Consider the following 22,045-nt stretch of genomic DNA (forward strand, 5'->3'; position numbering starts at 1 on the left):
ATTGTCAATAAATTTACAGAACCAATGAAATAGCGTTTGTGTCCAGCAGGTGGCGCTGTGCTCCTTTTAAAAAAAATCTAACACTTTATATTTACACAAACGATTCAAAATGTTCTGTAGCCTAATATTAGTCACTTGAATCATTCTCAGGAACACTATGGCTGTGTAAAAGTTACATTAAATTAAATTAAATTGTCAATAAACCAAAAGAAAACATTTTCCCCCCTAACAACTCCCGCCTCCTGCTCTATGATTGGCTAATGCGTCACAAGCGCACTTTATGATTGGACGTCCTTCAGCTCACCATAGTAACAGTAGAATATAGCGGAAGCGTCAATAATGTTACAGGCGCACACAAATTGCGTCATATCTGGTCGCCGACCTGTCATGCTGCACTGACATTTACCGGGCTAAAGTGTCAGTTAGTGGTAGATAATAATGTGTAATAATAATAATAATTGTGCTGTTTATTAAAGGATTAGAGAATGTCATCGCTTGTTTTGTAGAAGATGTGGAATAACGTCAGAAGGTGAGGATTTTTCTGTTTGTTTAGAGTAGTTAGCATTGTAGAGCTAGCTTAGGTCATTGTGGATGGCGCTCATTTTAAATATTAGAGAGATTTCAGAGGGAAAAAAATGTATTTGGAGTTTGGAGTTTGGATTAATATTCGGTCTGTGAATGTCACTTAGTTTGCCTGATGCATCTGGCCTTTTAGTTTTGTAATTGTAAAACAAACAAACAAACAAACAACAACAACAATATAATAATAATAATAATAATAAGAGGAAGAATAATAATAATAGTAATCAAGCTGGGTAACTTATTAAAATACTAAAATGCTATATTTGTATTAGAGATTATATTGTATTTTATTCTTATTGAATTTCTTGTTTTATTAAAATATCAACTATTTTCATAATCAATTAATCTAATGAATATTCTTTCTGATTAATTGATTAAAATAAAAAATGTAATATTAGGCGTCTGTCGATATTTTTCACAAACTGCCAGCAAAACAGTAGTGTTACATTAAAACAACAACTGTTTGATAACTTACTTACTCTTCAATTTAATACATTCATCATCATCATTATTATTATTATTATTATTATTATTATTTACTGTTTTTAATTTATCACTGATTAAGGAAAAAAATCTGTAAAAATGTTAACATTTTACAGTTGTAGGATTCTAGTAATTTTAACAAATTAGTTGCTTTGTTAATTACAATCAGTTTGTAATTAAATTAATTTTTAAAAGCATGAAAAAATTGCATAAGAAGATATCACGATATTTGTAATACGTCAGAAAAGCATGCTGAGATATAATTGATCACAATATTGATATTATGTTGTCATTTTGTTCAGCCCTACTAAATAGCAAAATTATAATTAAATACTTATACTGTAATTAATTCAGTTTGCTACTTGTGGTGAAGTGATGTGACTTCACATATTACAAATACAGTGAGGACAGGTAAAATATGACACTTGTTGTAACACAGTAAATCCGTCTTCTTTCTCTCAGGCTCTCGACCGTGACACGCTTGAAACTCTCCTTCCCTGGATGCTTAAGGTCACATTTCCGTGGTGTCCAGCTGACAGTAAAACCCCAGGCGAGATGCGTCTCTCAGGGCGTGTTCAGGACAGACTCAACACCCCGACCTGCTCGCTCTCTCAGCTCTAGATGCATCACTTTCGTGCCAGCTTTGCACCTGCAGCCGTGCAGCGTGAGGCACGTGAGCTCGTCCGGATCCGGGTGGTACGAGAGCGTGGCGGATTCCGCTCCAGTCCACGTCACCGAGCAGCTCCTGATCTCCAGCCAGCAGATGACGGCGCTGCCGTGGTGGGCGGGGATCATCTGCACCACGCTGGCGCTGCGCACCGTCGTCACTCTGCCGCTCGCCGTCTACCAGGCCGTCATCATCGCCAAGGTCTCGTCTCACATGCTTAATAAACACTGGCTTTATAAGGTCTAGACCTGCACGATACATTTTTTATGTATCAAAAAAAAGTTTTCTGTTGGTATTTTGATAAACAATTTATTTTGGTTAAAGGTGCAATAGGTCAATTTTTTTTCAAGATTAGGTCTCTAACAGTTCGACATATTAATTACTTTTTTCATTCCTTGAGCCCACTCACTCATTCCCGCCCATATTCACAAAACTCCGCCCCCAGGATCTACAGTGGTCTGTCATGTAGAGTCTCTATAAAATGACTGACAGGAGGCGCATCCAGACATAAACAAGCGTTCCGGACCAGAAGTCAGTTTTCCAGACGGGTTTTCTCAGCCACTTAATACACTTCTGCTCAGGCCACCGTTATTTTTATTATGTTTTTACATATTTTCAAGAATATTTGTACAAGAAAGAAATTCCAAAAATTGACAGTTGCACCTTTAAATGTAACCATGACAGATCACCAGTTCGTTAGTTTGATTAAATATATCGCAAGACACGCAGAGTATATTAGTAATATAATCTCAGTATGAGGCTTTTGTCCTTATCACGTAGCCGTAAAAGTATGAAGTGTCCTTAAAGTTCTTTAGTTCAGAAAATAAACTTCCAAAAGTCGTTTAGTTCAGAATGGAAACCTCTGCAGAGTTAATGTTTCACTTCCGATGGTTCTGAACATAACGTATTCTTCATAATCACTTAATGAGAAAGTTAAAGGTGCAGGTTGTAGTCTTTAAAGGTGTTCCTTGACCTCACATAATCACATCATTTCAAAGATAGTTTAGAAAAAACATGATTTGTGGAATCGCCATGCAGTGGATCTGACTAGTTTTCTCATTTCAGGCTTCTGTTTTGTATATTTCTGGCCCTGAATTTACCCTGGCCTCCTTTAAAAAAAAAAAAAAAAACCTGCTCAGTTTTGTCTTTTTTTTTTAAACTTGTTTTTCTCTCAAACTAGAGTTCTGTGAAGCAAAGCCAGGGAGTCAGTGAGCTTTTATTTAGTTACCGTGATGGAGATCACATCACAGCCCTTTATCAAAATTATGATGGTTATTAGTGAGTTCTTGTAGTTATTACACTGTTTGACTGGTCAGTTGATTTGAAGCGCTTTAATTCAAACCTCAATAACTCAGAAACAAGTAGGCTTATATATAATGTCACAATGGACCTAATGGGTGTGAAGTAGCAAAGAATTAGGAAGGAAATTAGGATTAGCTTTATAGAAGAAAGAAAAAAATGTTGGATGCGTAATAATGGCATAGAGCTTAATATCCTTGTCTTGACCTAAAGATGCTTATTTTTGAGGTAAAGTCTATAAAAAATACATTTAGGGATACTTATGTATATAATATTCGCAATGAACTCAATATCAGAAACATGAGAAGTGCTCTAAGCTTTACAAACTGAATCAATTGAATCATATCAATATAATGAATCATAGCTGAGTTGAATCATTTTACATGATTCCAAAATGATTCAACTGATTCAAAAATGATTCAAAATGATTCAAAAATGATTGTGACTTATACTACAATTCACATAGCCATTTGACCTAGTGATCGTAACCATGGCAATGTCTTTCACAAGTATCCATAAAGTGTGAAACAGATGTAGGATTGGATTTTTTTTTTTTTATTGGATACACCTACGACAGACCGATCCTTCTCCTGATTTGACTCGTTCTCAGTCTCCATGTTTTGTAGAAAACTGTTTCATTCCCTCCCTCGCATGTTCTCGTCCCCCGTCTGGGAGAGATCTAGCCTTAATACGACTACAGTGTTGTTTTTTTTTTTTCATCCCCGGAAATGATCTGCTGACCTTGTGGTGAATATCTGTGCCTGAGTGAAGTAAACAGTCCGAGGGTTCACACACACACACAGGCTTCTGCTCTGACGATCGGTGAATAAAATGTTTATCTCCATCTCATCCTAAACATCTGCACTGTTTATGTGTTAAAGACTCTTTCCTGATTTCTTTTTTTCATACATCATCTTATGACTCACAGAGGAGTCTGTGTTTCAGTCTGTGTTCTCACAATCAAACTTCTCCCAGCCGCTGGTTTCTTCCCACGTCGACGTTGCTGGTTTTAATCTCTCGCTCTTGACCTTCGTTCAAAAAGCGCTCAAGAGTCACGGGTCACATTTCTGTGGAAAATGCAGTTAATCTGGGATTCTGGATTTTTTGGGGGGTTTTTTTGCCTTGTAGGTCATTTTTTTATATTGTAATTAATTCTTTCAAATTATTTAAGAGAGTAAAATTGTTGGAAAATTGTCACCACGTAAGCAGAATAAAACACTCGGTGTCATGCTGTTGTAGGAAAATAATAAACAACAGTGTGGTGTGATGAAGTAGAGTTACCATGACTACCCCGAAGAAGATTATTTCCCTGTCCTGAAGTGTTTTATTCCTCTTATACAACAGTAATTTACTTGCAATTAAAATGTTGTATTTATTCAAGAATGATGTACTTTTTATCCTTTTAAAGTTACATTTAATATTGTCAAACGTCCATGAATGTTACGTTATAGCATAGCTAGTTGTTCAAGACAAGAAAACGCAGCTTGTTATATCACGCTGACACTGGAGACTCCTTCCATAAATGTTAACTAAACATCTCTTTAGAGAAAAAGTCACTATATCAACAATTATACATGTTTTTTTCCATTTTTGTTAAATAACACTGTTTATTCTTAGTTTTACGTTATATGGCCTTGTGATCGTGCTGTTGCTATAGAAACAATAACATATCAGCATGTGAACTTTACTATTAACTAATAGAACGTGACAGTTTTTATCGAAAATAGCTTAAATGTTGATTTATTGATATAGAAAACGTTTGATTTTCATTGTTAACATTATATCGTTGAGTTGTTAGCGTTGATCTGGGATCAGTGCTCGGCGTTTTGCGACTTAGCAAGTGCTCTAATAAACACGTCATTGAGCTGATTTCAGATCAGTGAGATTTTGTTTTTATTTTATTGCTGACCTTGCATTAGAAGCGTGTGCTTGTGAGTTGATTCCGGATCAGTAAAATGGGTCGTGAATAACTGCGGGATCGTCTTTGTCTCAGCCAGATTGAAGCCTTGCAGAAGGAAATAGCAGAGTTAGCACAACGGCTACGCTACGAGATCTCCTTCAGGGCCAAGGAGAAGGGCTGGTCCGAGAAAACGTGCAGGTAAGAACACACTCGAGCGTCATATGACGATTATTATGATGATGTCTGAAACCATGATAAATGATTATCATTATTATTATTATTATTATTATTATTATTAGTTTTTAACCCACTGTGCACTAGCTGTGCACTAGCTTGCTAGTTTCTCAGCTTGCTGAAAAGCATAAGTGGCCATTTTTTGTACGATTAGCTTTTAAATCAACGAGTAAACTGACTAACATAGTTAGCTAGCTATAATAAATGACGCATTCGGTCAGGTTGTGTTAGCTAGCTATAACTAATTCTATGTAGTAATTACGCAGTCTGTCAGGTTGTGTTGCATGGACTAGATAAATTTAACCATTAAATTGTTGGCTAATATTTACTTATGCTGTCTGTCAGGTTGTGTTAGCTAGCTTAATGTAATCTGTAGCACAAATTCTAGCCAGTAATTACACAGTCTGTCAGGTTGTGTTGTGTGGACTAGATAAATGTAACCATCAGAATGCTAGCTAGTAATTACTTGTGCTGTCTGTCAGGTTGCGTTATATAAATTGAATAACTAATGCTAGCTAGAAATGACGTGCGCTGTTTGTCAGGTTGTGTTATACTGGTTAGCTAAATTCAACCACAAGAATTAATGCTAGCTACTTTACTTGTGCTAGTAATTACTAGTAATAGCTAGTAAGTAGCTAGTACTAGCTAGTATTTGCTTCTCGAATTCATATAGTGTTTAGCTAGCTGACGTTAACCATGAGAATTCAATTCAATTCAGAATGTCTGATCAGAAATATTTGGATTGTGTCTGAAATATATTTCGTTTAATACCGCATATCGTGAAACAGTTTTATTTCAGAGTTTATTAATATACAGGTACCATTTTAAGAAGAATCTGCGGCGGATCGTGTCTGAGCTGTACGTGAGGGACAACTGCCACCCATTCAAGGCCAGTTTGCTCGTCTGGGTGCAGTTGCCCATGTGGGTGTGCATCTCTCTCGCCCTGCGTAACATCAGCATCATCCCGTCTGGTAAATCATTTCCTGTGGGCTCTGTGTGTGCGGGGTAAAGTATAAATCATTATATAAATAATTAACGTGCTTGAATTTATTACATTTCTAAGTACAGTGGGTGGGGCTAATTTGGGGTAAAGCTTTACCATGTAGTCCTTTTTTATGAGTGGGGGGGGCGATGGGGGGGCGGCCATTTTGTAGTGTTGTCTAAATAATCTGCAGATCAATTATGTGCCTTGGATAGTACATATCTTACCCATAATGCACCAGTGTAAAATTCTTGTAAAATTCTTTTTTTCTCTTGTCATGCTAAACCTTAGCTAACACCTGGAACATTCCACTTTGTTGCACTCGGCCATTTTATATATCGAACATTAATCTGTGTATAAGTGTGTTTAATGTTTGACTTTTCTAATTTTTTGGAATTGCTTGGGATTTGTAGAAATGAAGTGTAACCTGATGAGCATGTTGGGGTGTGTGTGTGTGTGTGTGTGTGTGTGTGTGTGTGTGTAGGATTGCAGCAGCAGCTGGCATCAGGTGGCGCTCTCTGGTTTCCGGACCTCACGGTACCGGACTCCACCTGGATCATCCCCGTGTCTCTGGGCCTCATCAACCTGCTCATCACTGAGGTGAGAACCACGTCACAGACGCGCGCGCATATAACATGTAATATAACATGTTACCCAGATTTCTAAGAATTATATATAATTACAAATTATAAGCCATTAAGAAAGGTCATGATTTAATTTAATATTGTAATTATTATAGTTATCTATAATTACAATTAAGGAGCAAGTTAATTATTATTTTATTTTAATGTAATTATTTTTAAAGAGTTATTTTGGGTGTTGTCTTCCTTTATTTTTTTCTGTCATGGAGAAAAAAAGTGCTTTTATCCTTGTCTCACTAATAGGACAAGAGGAAATCTCACACACACACACACAAACACACACGCACGCACACACACATTTTCATTAGACAATAGAGCTAAGAGAAGGGTGGGATTTCCCTATTCCTGTTTTTTTTTTTCTTTATTTTTTTAAATCTTTTTTTGGCCATAGCACAGTAAATGGCAGTACGTTTAGATTGGAACGTTAAAGACAACGAAAATAAAATTAAAGACAAAAGTTTGTGAAAATAAAAATGGTCATGGTGTCACACTAAACACTGTATCATACACAAACATTTTTAATGTGACATGAATAGGGTTTGTGTTTAGTAATGTTCAGTGTTTAGGTGTTTGTGCAGGTGTCATGCTGTGTGGTTATGAATAAGATGCTGTGTCTGTGTTTGTTTGTGTGTGTGTGTGTGTGTGTGTGTGTGTGTGTGTGTGTGATGGTATTCTGCAGGTATACGCCCTGAGCAAGCTCGAACAGTCAAAGTTCCAGAAGTACATGACCAACTTCATCAGAGGAATCTCTCTGGTCATGATTCCTTTAGCCGCCACTGTACCTTCTGTGAGTGATCAGTCATATGTGTGTGTGTGTGTGTGTGTGTGTGTGTGGACAGTAAAGGATGTAGAAATATATTTTGGCGCAAAAACAAAAATTAGCGTTCAGCTGCATAACCAAACATCTCTCGCAGTTTTTACGTAGTTACGTTTTTCTGCGGCCCAACACCCGAAAGTGTAAAAGTTATTTTGCAATAACTGCGAGTGTTTTATTGCTCTTATACCACAGTGATATGCTAACGCTGACAATTGTTATTTATTAAAGAACAAAACTTTTATAGTTATGTTTAATGTTCTGGAACGTCCACGAAACAATCTCTTACGTTAGAGTAGCTACAGATAGCTATAAACGGGAAAACTTTACCTCTGACACTGGAGACTTTTTCCATACATGTTAAATGTTAAACGTCTTACAGAAAATTTATCAAATTATCAACAGTTAAGTTTTTTCTGTGTAAAATAACACGTTTTAAATTTGTTACGAACATATAGCTACATATATGTAGATAACCTTACTATATGTTCTCCCAGCGTACCTCAGGAGCATTCGGGTTTACCTTTGATTTTGTTATTTTACTTGTAAAAAAAGAAAAAACTGCTACAGGAAAAATGTCAGTATTGTATGAGTATTGTGTATCAGTTGATATGCGGAGCTTTGATATTAACGTTATATCAGGATCAAGTACATTCTTATTACCAATGACATCATACTGTGATGTTTTTTTTAAATTACAATGCGCTCTTTAAAAAAATACAGACTCGAGCATGGATGCATGGTATCAAACCCCTGTGCATCTGAATTCCACACTTCCTCCTATCTCTCTCTTTCAGTTTCATCTCTGCTGAAATCCACCTCATGATCACAGCCATGACACTGTTGTGTCTTCATGTACCGTTACATAAGAGAGCCGAGTGCCAGAAGAGATGTTCAGACTGATTTTCCCCGGCTGGAGAAAGCAGGTGTCTGGGGAAGACGTCTGATACGTCTGATACGTCTGATACATCTGAAACATTTATCTATATGATAGGTTATGTTATCATTGTACTTTCGTGTTATGGCTAAGGGTTTCAGCCGTGTAGCAGCCGAAATCAGCAACAAACACCAAAACAGGGTCATGTTTGCATCACGTTCGCAAAAACGCTAGACGTTGTGTCTAGTTATTGTACTTTCAAGTATTTCAGCTGTTTTAATGAAATCGGTCGTGTCATCTTTTACGCATTTTGCGTAGGAACTTTTAACATCGTAGTACGCTGCTACGAGTTATCACTCAGAAATACGCATCAGTTTTCTTTTTTCCCCTCACTAAAAAAAAAGCTGATCGACATATAAATCTGAGATGACCGACAATTGCGTAGACGTTTCGGTCTCTCTGATATTAACCCCGCCCCCTTTCGTCTATTTCACATTTGTAATATCTTGTGTCCGTTTTCTTGCTTCAAAAGATGCTATGATGGTAAATGGAGAATGTTCTGAGCTCATTCACGTGAAATAAAATCTATCAATGTACATTTGACTTTTGTACCTTTCAGGCATCTCCTGGTTAAAAAGTCATGAAAAGAAAACATTAGACTAAAATGTAGATGTTGGCACCTCTAGCGTCAAGTTAGCGCATTAGTACATAGAGCAAGATGTCATGTTTTGCATCAGTGTGTCATGTTAGTGTCAGGCTTTAGCTGAGTGTTGATTTCTTATACTGTGAATTAGCCTGTTAGCTAGCAGGACGTTCTGAATACACTGAACAAAAGGTCTTTCATTCTTCTTTTTACGTTCTTTCGATGAGTGGTATTTGTTCAGATCAATTTGAGATAATCTGTTTTTTGGAATCGTGTTTTACCCTGCTGCGTTCACACAACCAAGTAACAAGTGTCGCTTGTAGTTCGTCTCGCGACTGCTCCTGTAGTCACTTGTGGGCGTGGCCAGTTCAAGCTAACTGTACTAGCTACGGACACTCACCAGAGGCACCAACGATCTCTGATTCATCCTTCCAAGCTTTATTTTTTTTTTAATTATTATATTCTCAAATTAGACGTTGTATGTGATAACACGGATAACACGAAACCACAATATCCTCTATAATTGCATGTAGGAACTAAAGTTGTGAGTGGGGAACTAAAGAAACGTCGGAGCACGCACGCCATAGGATTGGTCTGAGGAATCGTGCGTTTGGACTTCTCGCTTTTTTTAATCTCCACAGAGTTGACACAGAGTTTTATCGCTGAAATCGCAACTCCATGTTGCTCGCGTATGTAGAAATTGAACGATCGCTTATCGCTTTGTTGCTTGCTAGTGTGAACTAGGATTATCCAGGCACTCGTTTAGCTGGAAAATGTAAAAAAAAAAAAAAAATCTGTTTCTCTTTCTCTCTCTTTCTCCCTCTCTCTTTTTCTGCTCTAGTCCATGGCACTGTATTGGCTCAGTTCCAGCTGCATCGGTCTGGGTCACAACCTCCTCCTGCGTTCTCCACGTATCCGCGCTCTCTGCCGAATCCCAGCATCGCGCTCGGACTCTCACACTCCCTACAGGGACATCGCTGCTGCCTTCGTCACCAAATACATGAAATAAACCAGAAAAAAAATCACTGTAGGTTGGTCAGATTCAGCAGAGTGTTGTGAGTTCAACATCTATCTTCTCTTCTCCAGGAGGACGTTCGGGAAAGCCGAACTGTAAACATAAAGACTGACGAATTCCTGGAATGCACAGTTTTGGTGTTGAGGTAGAAATGTTTATAAAAGACTTGTAAACCATCCTGTAAACTTTGTGTGGGAGTAAAAACTCTTCTCTTCACTGTCCTCCTCTTCCATCCGCTTTAGTTGTGAATATTGTATGTGGAAAAGGATAAAAAGTTAAAAAATTTAAACTTTATGAACTTTTAAAGTTTATGAAATGAGTGCTCAGAGTGAATTTTGAAAGACGTCATGGAGGGATGGACAGAAAAAATGGATAAATTGGGAAAAAAAAACCCACAAAATGAGCCCAAAGGTTTTTAGAGGTTAGGATGATGTTAGACTGTTTGTTTTGTTATCTGCTATATTAAAAGACAAGAAACATTTTTCATCCCGTAAATCTTGGCTGGAAAGATCTCACATCCATCATCTTTGCAACTTATCACAATTTTCACTTCCGGATGTTATTTTGAAGTTGAATGCAAAATTGTGAATTAATAGAGAGATTGAATCCTCTTCAGAAATTGATTTTACGTGTAATTCATTTTGAATTGTTGGATTGAAGTCATAAACACTTAAGCGTGAAATTCATTTTCAGATCTGAAATTTGTGCTTTCTTCAAGTCCTCGCTGGAGTTCGGAGGTTGTGATTATGACGTGGCGTGATGCTGCCTTCAAGTCGTGTCAGAAATGTCGTAAGTTTTTCTGTGAGCCCCGACTTTCTGAGTTGGGGGTGTGTCTATAACAAACAGTCAGGGCAGCCACCAGTATAAATTTGCGTAATCACGACCTCCGAACTCTTACACACAAACTTCTGAGGAGGACTTGAAGGCAGCGTATGTTCTAGTGGTTTTGGACAGTGTGAGAGAACTTTTGTTTTGTTTTGTTTTTGTTTGTTTGTTTGTTTGTTTGTTTGTTTTTGTATTATCATTGACAAGAAGTTTATTTTTCCATACTGAAAGAAAATGAACTGCACCGTTACCAAAAATATCCATGTTATTGAAACTTGAAAACTTGACACTTGAGAAGAAAGACGAGTTCCCGAGTTCAGGTTCGCTCACTGCGTAGATACGATACTTCTGACAGAACTTGAAGGCAGCATCAGTTTTGGATTTTATCTCAGATTTCAGATTCTGCAAACCATGAAATTCAATTTCAGATGACATGAGATAAAATTCAAATTTCCAATATTCAAATTCTGAAAAGTGGGCAGAGAGTGGGCGTGTCCAGGGGGCGGGGTGAACTCCGGCTCTGCGTCTCTACTCCGTCAGCACCAGAATCAGCGCAGCGACGCTACCGACGCGCTCGTGCCCCGGTGCTCTGTTCCAGTCATGATGCTGTGGGTTTTAATTCTCCCGGCTCTGACCGCCGCTGCTGTCCCGCGCTCCTGCGGGCCCTGTGAGCCGAGCTCGTGCGCCGCGCTGCCGGCTGCGGGATGCGCGTTCCGGGTGATGGACGCGTGCGGCTGCTGCGAGCTGTGCGCCGCCGGACCGGGAGAGCCGTGCGGGGTGCGCGGTGCCACGGTCACACGGTGCGCGCCCGGTCTCGAGTGCGTTAAAGCCCTGGAGGACAAGAACAAGCTGAAGAAGAAGAAGACCGAGCCGGGCGTGTGCGTGTGCAAGAACGGCGACTTCGAGGTGTGCGGCTCGGACGGGGTGGAGTACAGGAGCGTGTGCGCGCTGAGAGCCGCGAGCGCGTCCGCCGAGCGTCAGCACAAAGCCGGCATTAAAGTCCGCAACAAGGGCAAATGTGCCAGAGGTGAGGAGTGTGAAAGCACTGAGCAGTGAGAAGAACTAAAGCTACTAAAGCTACTAAAGCTACTAAAGATAAAACATTCACTTATACAGCATTAGACTTTTATTTACTTCATGTAACTACTGATTTGTGTTTCTTTTCTTTCTTGCATTTCATTGCACTTTTTACATGAATTTTATCTGATAGAATTTTAGACAGAAAATTTTTAATTGAAAATTAAGTTATTAAAATAAACTTATGGCTAAGAAAAATAATTTAAAAAAAACTATAATGTAAAATTCAGCAAAATGTTAGAATAAAAAAAACTAAACTTTGTTATTAGTTAAAATGTTATAACATTATAATGTGAATTTTTCATCATGCCTAACTTTTTTTTTTTTTTACATTTTATTTAAAAATCATCACAATTAATAATTCATGAAATGATCTAGTTGTAAAATATATTTGGTGGGTTTTTTAGGGTTTTCATTAAATAAGATTATTTTAAATAAAATATAATTTTTAAAAAATGTATTTAAAAAAAAAATGGGTAAAGTTGTTTTAAAAATGTTTTTAAAAACTGGCCAAGCCTTTTTTGCTCTGTAACTCCTGCTTGGACATTTTCTGAACACAGTTATGAGTAGCGTCTTCATTAAACAGAAATCGGAAGTCCACACTGTTTATTTAGTCCAGATTTCGAGCGTAGATTTGTTATAATTGAAAGAAAATAAAACATTTCAGCTCCATCCTCATCAGAGAGTTTCCAAGGCCCCAGGACTAAAAACAGTCGAGCCCTCCCTCGCTTCCTGTCCCTCAGGGAGCTCAGAAGAATTAAGAAAAAAATATATACATTCATGATTCTCAGCTCTCATTGATCAGCTGATCACAATATAATCACAATATTCTGTCCACAAGGGACAGCCCTGGATTTACAAATTCAATAGATTCCACACAGATGAGTCACAGTGATTGATATCACTGCTATGGAAAAGGTTAAGAGAGCTTACATGACTGACACACACACACACACACACACCCACAGAGAGAGAGAGAGAGAGAGAGAGAGAGAGAGTGTGTTGTGTAAGCAAGCCGGGGGCCGTTGTTTTTCACATAGAGTGGCTCCCGGTCCGTCTCCCTGAGCAGACATGTCTGAAATTCCATCCTTTCAGATGGGATTAGGATTCGTGAATCCACACACGCACACGCACACACACACACACACACACACACACACACACCACATGACCTGAGTTTTACAGCAGACTTTTTTATATTTCAACTTTCACACCTTTTTTTCTCTCCTCTCTCAGCTCCTGTGATCGTTACGGGTCCGGGTCAGGTCTGGAACGTCACCGGTGCTCAGGTCTTCCTCAGCTGCGAGGCCATCGGCGTCCCCACACCGGTGCTCAGCTGGAGGAAGGTACACTCCTCAAACACACCCTGTAACTTAGCCATGTCACGCTAGGTCTCCAGAAAACAAACAAACAAACAAAAAAAATCATGGTTGTGTTTATTATATCAATTCCAGGAGATGTAGCCTAATATCTCAAAGCACTCGAGTTAGCTAGTTAGCTTTGTTAAAATGTCAGATAACTAATGAACTCACTAAAACTCATTCCGTAACTCAAACTAGCAGGAATCGCAGCTATGCAGCGCGCTATAAAGTCATTTTATAAGATCATATAAGAACTTTATAAGATAATTTTTAAGCTCATATCCCAGGTTGCAAACTGACGATGGATCAATGTAATTTTTTTGGGCCAACAGACATTCTGCCAACTATAAAGTCTCTGTGAAATAGCTTCTTAGCCATGATTTGATTTAGTACGTTGACGTATTTCCTTCTGAAGTCATATTGAAATGTCTGACTGACTTAAAAAATGGCCAGTAGTGTTTGCGATATGCCAAATTGTCACTGAATACAAACAAACCTGACAGTAGTTTAGCTAGAGCTAGCTAAATATGTAGAACTGCGAAGAGTTTAACGTGAGCCTTTTACTCAGGATCGTGTTCTCGCTCAGTCTGAGGGAGAGGGAAAAGCGAATAGTGTGTGGGAAGACGGCCAGCCAAAAACGCAAACCATCTTTACTGCTACCAAGCCACTCCTGTAGAGCAAGACCCGCCCCGGGGGCGGGGCATATACAGTCTAAAGAGCATTTCATTGGACAGTCATTGGATGAAGTTTGCCTAGATATGAATCATCAAAAATTTTTGATTGTTGTTTTTACCCCAGAAGTAAAAACTATAAAATTAAAATGAGAATATCGTCAAAACTTTTTTTGTTACAAAAATTGTTCCTTTACCAACTTTGGCACAACGTATAAAGACAACATGGAAACCCAAAACAGACATTTATCCAACATCCAATTACTAGTTAATGCTTAATCTGTTAAGCTAGTTAATGCTTAGTCTGTTTACTATAATGCTAGTTCATGCTAGTTACCATGGTGTTAAGTCACAGTTCACGTTTTCTTAAATGCTAGTTCCTGCTTAGCCTGATTGCTATACTGTACAGAGTAGAGAAACATGCTAACTGAGACATTGCAATAAAGATATGACAACTTTGTCCATAATCCCATGCACAAATTGTTTCTCTTATTATATTTACATTGATTTGTTTGGCTTCTATCCAAAGTAAGTACACAGTTCAGTAAAATGTTTGCTAGTTCATGCTTAGCCTGAGTACTCTGATGCTAATTCTTAGGCTGTTTAGACCTGTAAAAATGTGAATTTGTAGATTAGCGTGTTCTGTATAATGCTAGTTTTGTCATTAGGACGTTTGCTCAGTCATTTGTTAGCCTGTATGTTGGGGATACTAGTGAACAGGAAGTCCAGGTTTTAGTCTAAGAGCCGAGAGATTTCTGTTGAGGATGTTTGCTCTGAAGCGTTAAACGCCTCTGAGAGCAGATACCGTGTTTGATGAAATGCTTCCTCTCCCGAATTCCTTCCTTGTTTTCCGGCTGTATTGTTTCCACATGGCGTTATTCATAACGGTGTGCATCCTTTTACACAGAACACACACACACACACATCCTCAGAGACGTATTGCCCAGTTTTCTGGAGGAGTCCTGAATGAGGAGGCATTTTAGTGACGAGCCAATATGAAGAGGATTAAAACCCTGGATAGAGCTTTAGAATTCATGTGCAACGAGCCACAAATAGAAAAAACATTACATTTGTATTTATTTATTTCATTAAAAACAACATAGACAATTAATAATTATTCATTTTACATTTTTGTGGAAGAAAACCTAAAAAAGTGGGAAGCGTATGTATATGGATCACGAGATGTACTGGAAGCAGTGAAATAAATAAGGAATAAATCACTGTGTCATGCTGTTATAGACAAATAATCAGTGATGGGGGGGTAGGATGAAGCAGAGTTACCGATACCACCCCAGATTTGATTATTTTCTTATAACAGGACATCACTAAGTGTTTTATTCCTCTTATACCACAGCACTTTGCCAACGATTATGATTTTCTGTCATAGTTTTTATCCATTTATAGCTACATCCCATGTTGTGGAACATCCACAAAACAAGTAGCATCCACAAGTTACATTTTTTCCCTCAGTTTTCAAAAGTTCGTAAGACAAACTGCATCTTGTTCCCATGTTCTTCCGTCCTGAAGGTTCTCCTTTAAAAATAAATAAATAAATACATAAGCATCACCTCATTAAGTACTTCACTGAAAATTGCTGTGGTACAAGAGGAATAAAACACTTCGGGATGTGCTGTTATAGAAAAACAATCAACACCAGAGTGTAGCAGTGAATCAGAGTCACCTCGAAGTTGATTCATTTCCTATAACAGCATGACAGCAAGTGTTTTATTCCTGTTAAACCACGAGAATTTGGCAGTGCTAGCAATTATTTATTTATTTATTAAAGAACAATACATCATACACATCATTTCATTTGTTTATAGTTATCTTTAATGTGTAGTATTTGTTATTTAAGGAAGACAGATCATATCAGTGCTGAGCTTTGGTTCTCTCAATCGCTCGTCGCCTCACTGTAGGTCATGGACAATAAGAAGTTCTCTCAGATGCTCCCCGGAGACCAAGACAACCTCGCCGTCCAGGTGCGAGGAGGCCCCGAGAAGCACGAGGTCACCGGATGGGTGCTGGTGAGTCTGTTAATCTGTATTATTTCCTACAATATTGATAATTAACCCTAATTTTTGTGGCTTTTACAAGAAATCTTATAATTATATTGCTATAAAAATCTAGGAAACATATGAAGCAAATACAATTGCTAACACTGACAGCCATTTTCCCACTACATAATATTTTGTCTAGAAAATTTTTTATAACCGTATACTGATAAAAATTTTTATTTTTGAACATTAGGAAGGAAACGTGTTTGTCATTTCTATTTATATAGAAGAAATTCCTTGTTTATTGTTTCAAAGGTTAGAGCATTGATGTCTGGAGGATTTCCTGTTTTAGTCTTGTTTACTGAGCAACAATGCACGTGAGGAAAAAAAAAAAGGCTTGCTATTTTCCTACTGATGTACAGCCCGGGTCTGTGTTGGTGCTGAGTTAAGTTTAGGTTGCATATGATTTTCCTGTGGTCTAAATTCGTGCACAGTTGATGCCGTGACACTTAGTGATCCCCACAAAAAGTCTGCACAAAGTCTGTTTATTTTAATGTCGTAGCATTTCTGCCACTAGAGCAATTAATCAGACTTCTGTTCCCTCACGCAGAAAATGAAAAACATTAACCAACACATACACACTTATTCATTATGTGAATGAGGGCCCAGTTTGTGAGAGTGTGTTTTGTTTGTGAAATGTAAAATGTAAAAAATGGTGAATGTGAGTGATTTATGTGAAAGTGAGAGGTAAAGTAGTAAATCAGAGTTTTGTGCAAATGGGAGTTTTCGTATGGGTTTCTGTGAATGTGTAATGTCTGCGTGTTTTGTGGAAATGTAAGTTGTGTGAATGTGAGTGTTGTGTGCGAATATGTTGAGAGTGGGAAGTAGTACACTTGGGAGTGTTGTGTGAATGTAAGAATGTAATCTGGAGTTTTGCTTGAATGTGAGAGTGTTTTGCATGAATGTAAGAGGTAATGTATGAATTGTAGCATTTTGTGTGAATGAGAGTGTTTTGTGCAAATGTGAGATAAAGTATTGAATGTGTGAATGCGTTATGTGAAGGAGTGGTGAGTGAATGTAAGAGGTAAAATAGTGAATGAGTGAGAGAGATGTGATTGATCCATGCAAATGTGAGTGTATTCATTTGCATTAATGTATCCATTTTTTCCTTTTGAAGATTTTGGGAAAAAAAAAAAAAAAAAAAAAAAAAAAAAAAAAAAAAAGAGTCCATTCCTACATCAGCAGTATTTTTCTGACATGGTTGTAAAAATGACATTGAAAAGCAGCATATAGTACGTCTTGAAGATGGATAACGGTGTGTTTCAGATCTTCCCTCTGACCAAGGATGTAGCGGGCACGTACGAGTGTCACGTCAGCAACGCCAAGGGTGAAGCCTCAGCCACGGGCGCCATCCATGTGGTCGACTCCATCAATGACATTCCCTCCAAAAAGGGTGAGGTGCCAGGTTTAATTATTACTATAGCATTAATGCTAACTTCTCACTTAGATGATAGCAGTTATAAACAACATACACATGTTGAAAATTTACTGCTTTACTTGTTACAAAGTGCCAACACTGGAGACTCCTTCCATAACTTTTAAAAATCCACTGTTTCTATAGAAATGATAATATATTAGAACAAGCAAATTCATATAATGAATGTGCTATGATGTGCAGCTGCACTACTGTCAGAGCTGCGGTTATAAAAAATCAATACAGTAAGAATATCTGTTGAGAAAATTTGGGGAAAATTAAAAGAAAGACTGCAGAGCTGGAGCTGAGTGAAAAACACATCCTTCACCTCTGGTGTTCATGATTCAGGACAGCATCGTGTGTACGTGTTGGGGTGTGTGTGCACGTGTGCATTTTTGCTCGTGTCTGAACATGCCAACTTCTGCCTGCAAAAGCACATGTCCATGACTATCTGATTAGATGCGTGTTGGTCGATTGGCACCGATTACATCAAGATCCTTTTCAGCTGCTGTCTTTCACCAAATCAAAATGATTTAATTTATAATATAACACACATATGCATGTGTATGTAAAATAATCACATTTAAGGATTTAATATTAATTTTAGCCATTTTACTAAGCAGTATTTCAGCATTACTTTGTCTCATGCTAACTACAGGTCACATTGCAATTAAACCAATAAACAACCACTAGGTGCTTGCTCTCACTTTATACTAAAATGTTGAATTCTGGGTTCTGATTGGTCAGAAGTTCTTAGAACATCTCAGACCATAGTAGTGATGTCAAGCAAATGATATTAGCTTTAATATTAATTGTTTCTATAGAAACGGATATAGGTAGGAACCTGAACTGCAGATACACGCCATATTTAAAGCTGTATTAGTTTTAGTACGTGTAATTGTTAGGAGTTATGAGTAAGGGGACACTTGTGCCCGCATCACGGCAGTCAGAGGTAAAGCCGTAACTTTATGAAAGTCTTCAGGACTGGAGTTTGCGCTTTGGGGTTTCTCCATAAACATGAGATGATGGATATTAAAGGGTTGTGGGTTGGAAGGGTGGTGTGAGCTGGTGATGGAGGAGACTGACGAGTTTGGAAGTGTGACTAAAGATTTTATTGCAATTCCACAAATACAAGACCGTACAACCAGGACAAGCAGGTAGACCTAGGAGAAAGAACATGGGCAGTACTACCCAGGACAATAACCAAAACTAAACAGTATTACAAAAGTTAGATTTTTAACTAGCTCCTAGCTTAACTTAACTAGCTACTAGCTTAACTAGCTAAAGAGGTCAGGTTTTAGGCATCAGAATAGATTGCTACACTTAGTCCAATATCAAGTGGGTCAGATTTAACACATTAACATTTCATCAGAAGCAGAGTTTATTATGGTCTGGCCTGGACTTTGCTTCATTATGCCTCCTAGTACAAGGGTGAGACATAAAAACCTTAATGTGGCAAATTTGAGAAATAGTTCATTTAAATTGTAGCTGCAATTTAAGAAAGTAAACACATACAGCTGGGTTATTATTCTCAGTAGCCCCCAATACTGCTTCCTGAAACCTAATGTGCTTGATACTCATTTGAAGTTTCTCTAAAAATTGTGTTTATTGCAAATAATTAAGGATTTCATTTGACTCCCCCTCATAGCATTGACAGCTCAGATTAGATCCAGGTCAGGGACAGAATCAGTAGAAAGCAATAAACTCAGCTGTGAACTATACTACTTATAAAACATGCTACAGATACATAAATCTTCATTAGCAAGCAAGAAATTCCCAAATTCAGAGAAAATCCCAGTTCAAGTTCAAGGGAATAAATACTTATGCGAGACAAGTGAGTAGATTTAATGAATTAGTGTTTGTTTTTAGTTGTTCATGCCATTTGCACACTGAGAATGTAACTGATCAGTAAGAGCTAATACACACATTTAAGAGGTTTTTTTTTGGTCCAGCCCACTCAACACACCCTTGAGCTACATGATATATACATACATGCAGTCTTACCTGCTCTCACACCAAGAGAGTTAGCGTAAGAGAGAAGCTACCACACAAAGAACAAACAAACCAACAGTTAGTGCTAACCCCAAAGATGAGCTAGCCTACACACCTTCACTAACGACAGCAGGAAGGAGCAACACTAACAAGAATACCATCAAACAACTCACCAATAGTAGCAAAGTCTAGCACAAACAAGCAAAAAGTCCCTGAAGACCCCAGTACGCAGCTTTTAAAGCCAAAACTCTGCCCCTTTGACTGCATCTCCGTGTTCCCATTGGTCAGGTCGTTTGTGCTCTGTGCACTCTGATTGGTCAGACCATGTTAATAAGGATTGTTCAGTGTGCAGAAGCAGAGCAGAGAAAGTACACAGAATCCAAAACACTGACATTTCGAGAGAGAGGGAACAAATGTTCATAGCTGCTATAATGTAAGTGGATAACAGGAAGTTGTTATTGAATGTAACTATAAATGGATAAAAATAGAAGGATGTATATTCTTTGATTAATAAAAAATTGCAGAGCAACTGATAAATGCTGAACAACCAATCTGAGGCTGCTGTGGTTGATGAATTGTTGTTGGGTTTTGTGTGTGTGTGTGTGTGTGTGTGTGTGTGTAGAGGTCCAGGATGATGAGCTGTAAGAAGGGCGTGTGTTGATGCCACCAACTGCAAGATCAGGACTGGGATCGGACAGAGATCATCTACACACTACTGTATAACACACACACACACCCACACACACACACACACACACCTGTGACATTGCACATTAAAATCACCCAGGTTAGACGTGACTATCCTCTAAAATTTATCTGCATTCTGACATCTCTCTCACACACACACACACACACACACACACATATCCTGTTTTATCCATATCCTTTTCTCAGTAACTTCTGACACACTAATCAGGAGATTGCAATCGAGAGAGATAAATCTCCGAGCTCGTGTCCTCTTGTTCCTAGTTATTAGATAAAATCTATTTGTGTTTCTGTTGTCTTCGAGTACATCGTGTGCTCGCAACAGCTAAGTGTTTTGGAGACCAGGAGCTCCAGTGATATTATCCAAAGTAAGAATGCGACACGGTGTGTAACACTAATGTCTACCAAGTTTTGTGTTACTTAACGTTTGGAAAGCTGTATGTGCAAAAAGCCAGAGTGTGAAAGTTGTTTTTGGAGTCATTCTGATGACTCTGATGATATATATATATATATATATATATATCTAGAGAGAGAGAGAGAGAGAGAGAGATGGTTCTAAAGCTACATTTTTTTTATGAAACATTTAAATATAATTTTCCACACAATTATGATCAACTAATGCACTTGTTTAAATGTCATATTTTCACGTACGAATAAAGAGTTTATGAAGTGACGTGGTTTAAGATCAATTTATGCGCTGTCTCTGATGATTAGCTGATGAACTGAGTGTTGTTTGTATAAATCCTACTTTCTCACCACCTTTTTCATCCTGATCAGAAACATTAGTAGCTATACAGTATAGAGCTTTTAAAGCTAGTGAGTTACACGCAAATGAACATCACACTACAGGGCTACATGCTGTTTCCTGCCTGCTCTCGTGGCTCGGTGGGGTAATACGCAGGTTGTTTATGCTGAGACTCAATGGTTCAAGCCTTGCTTTAGCTTGTCTTTATAAGTGTAACTCTGTGTAGCGGTGATGCAAAGTAAAAAATTAAACTTTCTCAAGAAAAGCAGTTGCATCTCAAAGTGCTGGTGGCTCACTGGGTAAGTAAGCAGGTCTTACAGTGTGTGTGTGTCTCTCAGTTTGAGCCTCAGGCCAGATGAGCCTTTTACTTTATAAGCATGTCTTAGCATGTAAGGTGTAACGTAAAAGGATAAAACCTCCCAAAAAAGACACAGCTACTAACAGTGCTGATGGCTCAGTGGGTTAATGGTATCTACCAGTCTCTAAGGAACCTTGGTTCGAGACCCCTGCTGGGCAGAAAGTGCTGGACTCGGGTGGGACTGTAAATTCCGGCAGAGAGAAAGAAAGAGAGAGAAAGTCCGGTCTGTCCCACCTGGGGCCCTGGGAGAGGTGAAAGAAGGGGTTATGCTACTCTGGGCTCTTTACGTCTATATGTTTTATACACTTTTTCCTATGTCACATCTTACACTACCATTTATTACATTGTTGTTTACTATTCATATATCACATTTCACTACTCTGTTGCATTTTAATATACTGTTTCATTTTACTATACTACTATTTACTACATTTTACAACACTTCATTATATTTTACTATACTATATTACACTATACTACTATTTACTACATTTTACAACACTTCATTATATTTTACTATACTATATTACACTATACTACTATTTACTACATTTTACAACACTTCATTATATTTTACTATACTATATTACACTATCCTACACTATACTACTATTTACTACATTTTACAACACTTCATTATATTTTACTATACTATATTACACTATGCAATGTTACTAAATTATTAAAAGTGTTACCCAGATTAGCA

At 38.0% G+C, this 22,045-nt stretch overlaps 2 protein-coding genes across 3 annotated transcripts; both read left to right on the forward strand.

Annotated features, from left to right (window-relative positions):
- The first annotated feature begins 357 nt into the window (after nucleotides 1-357).
- Nucleotides 358-10,358, forward strand: LOC113546919 (cytochrome c oxidase assembly protein COX18, mitochondrial). 2 transcript variants are annotated; one of them, XR_008303306.1, is made up of 8 exons: nucleotides 358-529; nucleotides 1,528-1,933; nucleotides 5,029-5,129; nucleotides 5,982-6,136; nucleotides 6,632-6,747; nucleotides 7,468-7,575; nucleotides 8,400-8,528; nucleotides 9,964-10,102. XR_008303306.1 is itself a non-coding variant. In XM_026947043.3 (7 exons), the coding sequence occupies exons 1-7, from the start codon at nucleotides 510-512 to the stop codon at nucleotides 10,129-10,131; spliced, it is 1,074 nt and encodes a 357-aa protein (XP_026802844.3). In that variant the 5' UTR covers nucleotides 358-509; the 3' UTR covers nucleotides 10,132-10,358. The 2 variants fall into 2 exon arrangements, 1 of the variants encoding a protein (XP_026802844.3); XM_026947043.3 differs by lacking the exon at nucleotides 8,400-8,528 and having other exon boundaries at nucleotides 9,964-10,358.
- A 1,128-nt stretch (nucleotides 10,359-11,486) lies between these two features.
- On the forward strand, nucleotides 11,487-20,909 carry igfbp7 (insulin-like growth factor binding protein 7). Its single transcript, XM_034309817.2, has 5 exons — nucleotides 11,487-11,989; nucleotides 13,276-13,385; nucleotides 15,988-16,095; nucleotides 17,392-17,518; nucleotides 20,154-20,909. The coding sequence occupies exons 1-5, from the start codon at nucleotides 11,563-11,565 to the stop codon at nucleotides 20,174-20,176; spliced, it is 795 nt and encodes a 264-aa protein (XP_034165708.2). The 5' UTR covers nucleotides 11,487-11,562; the 3' UTR covers nucleotides 20,177-20,909.
- Nucleotides 20,910-22,045: the final 1,136 nt, after the last annotated feature.

Source organism: Pangasianodon hypophthalmus, chromosome 13 (assembly GCF_027358585.1).
Source record: "Pangasianodon hypophthalmus isolate fPanHyp1 chromosome 13, fPanHyp1.pri, whole genome shotgun sequence".
Lineage (NCBI taxonomy): Eukaryota > Metazoa > Chordata > Actinopteri > Siluriformes > Pangasiidae > Pangasianodon > Pangasianodon hypophthalmus.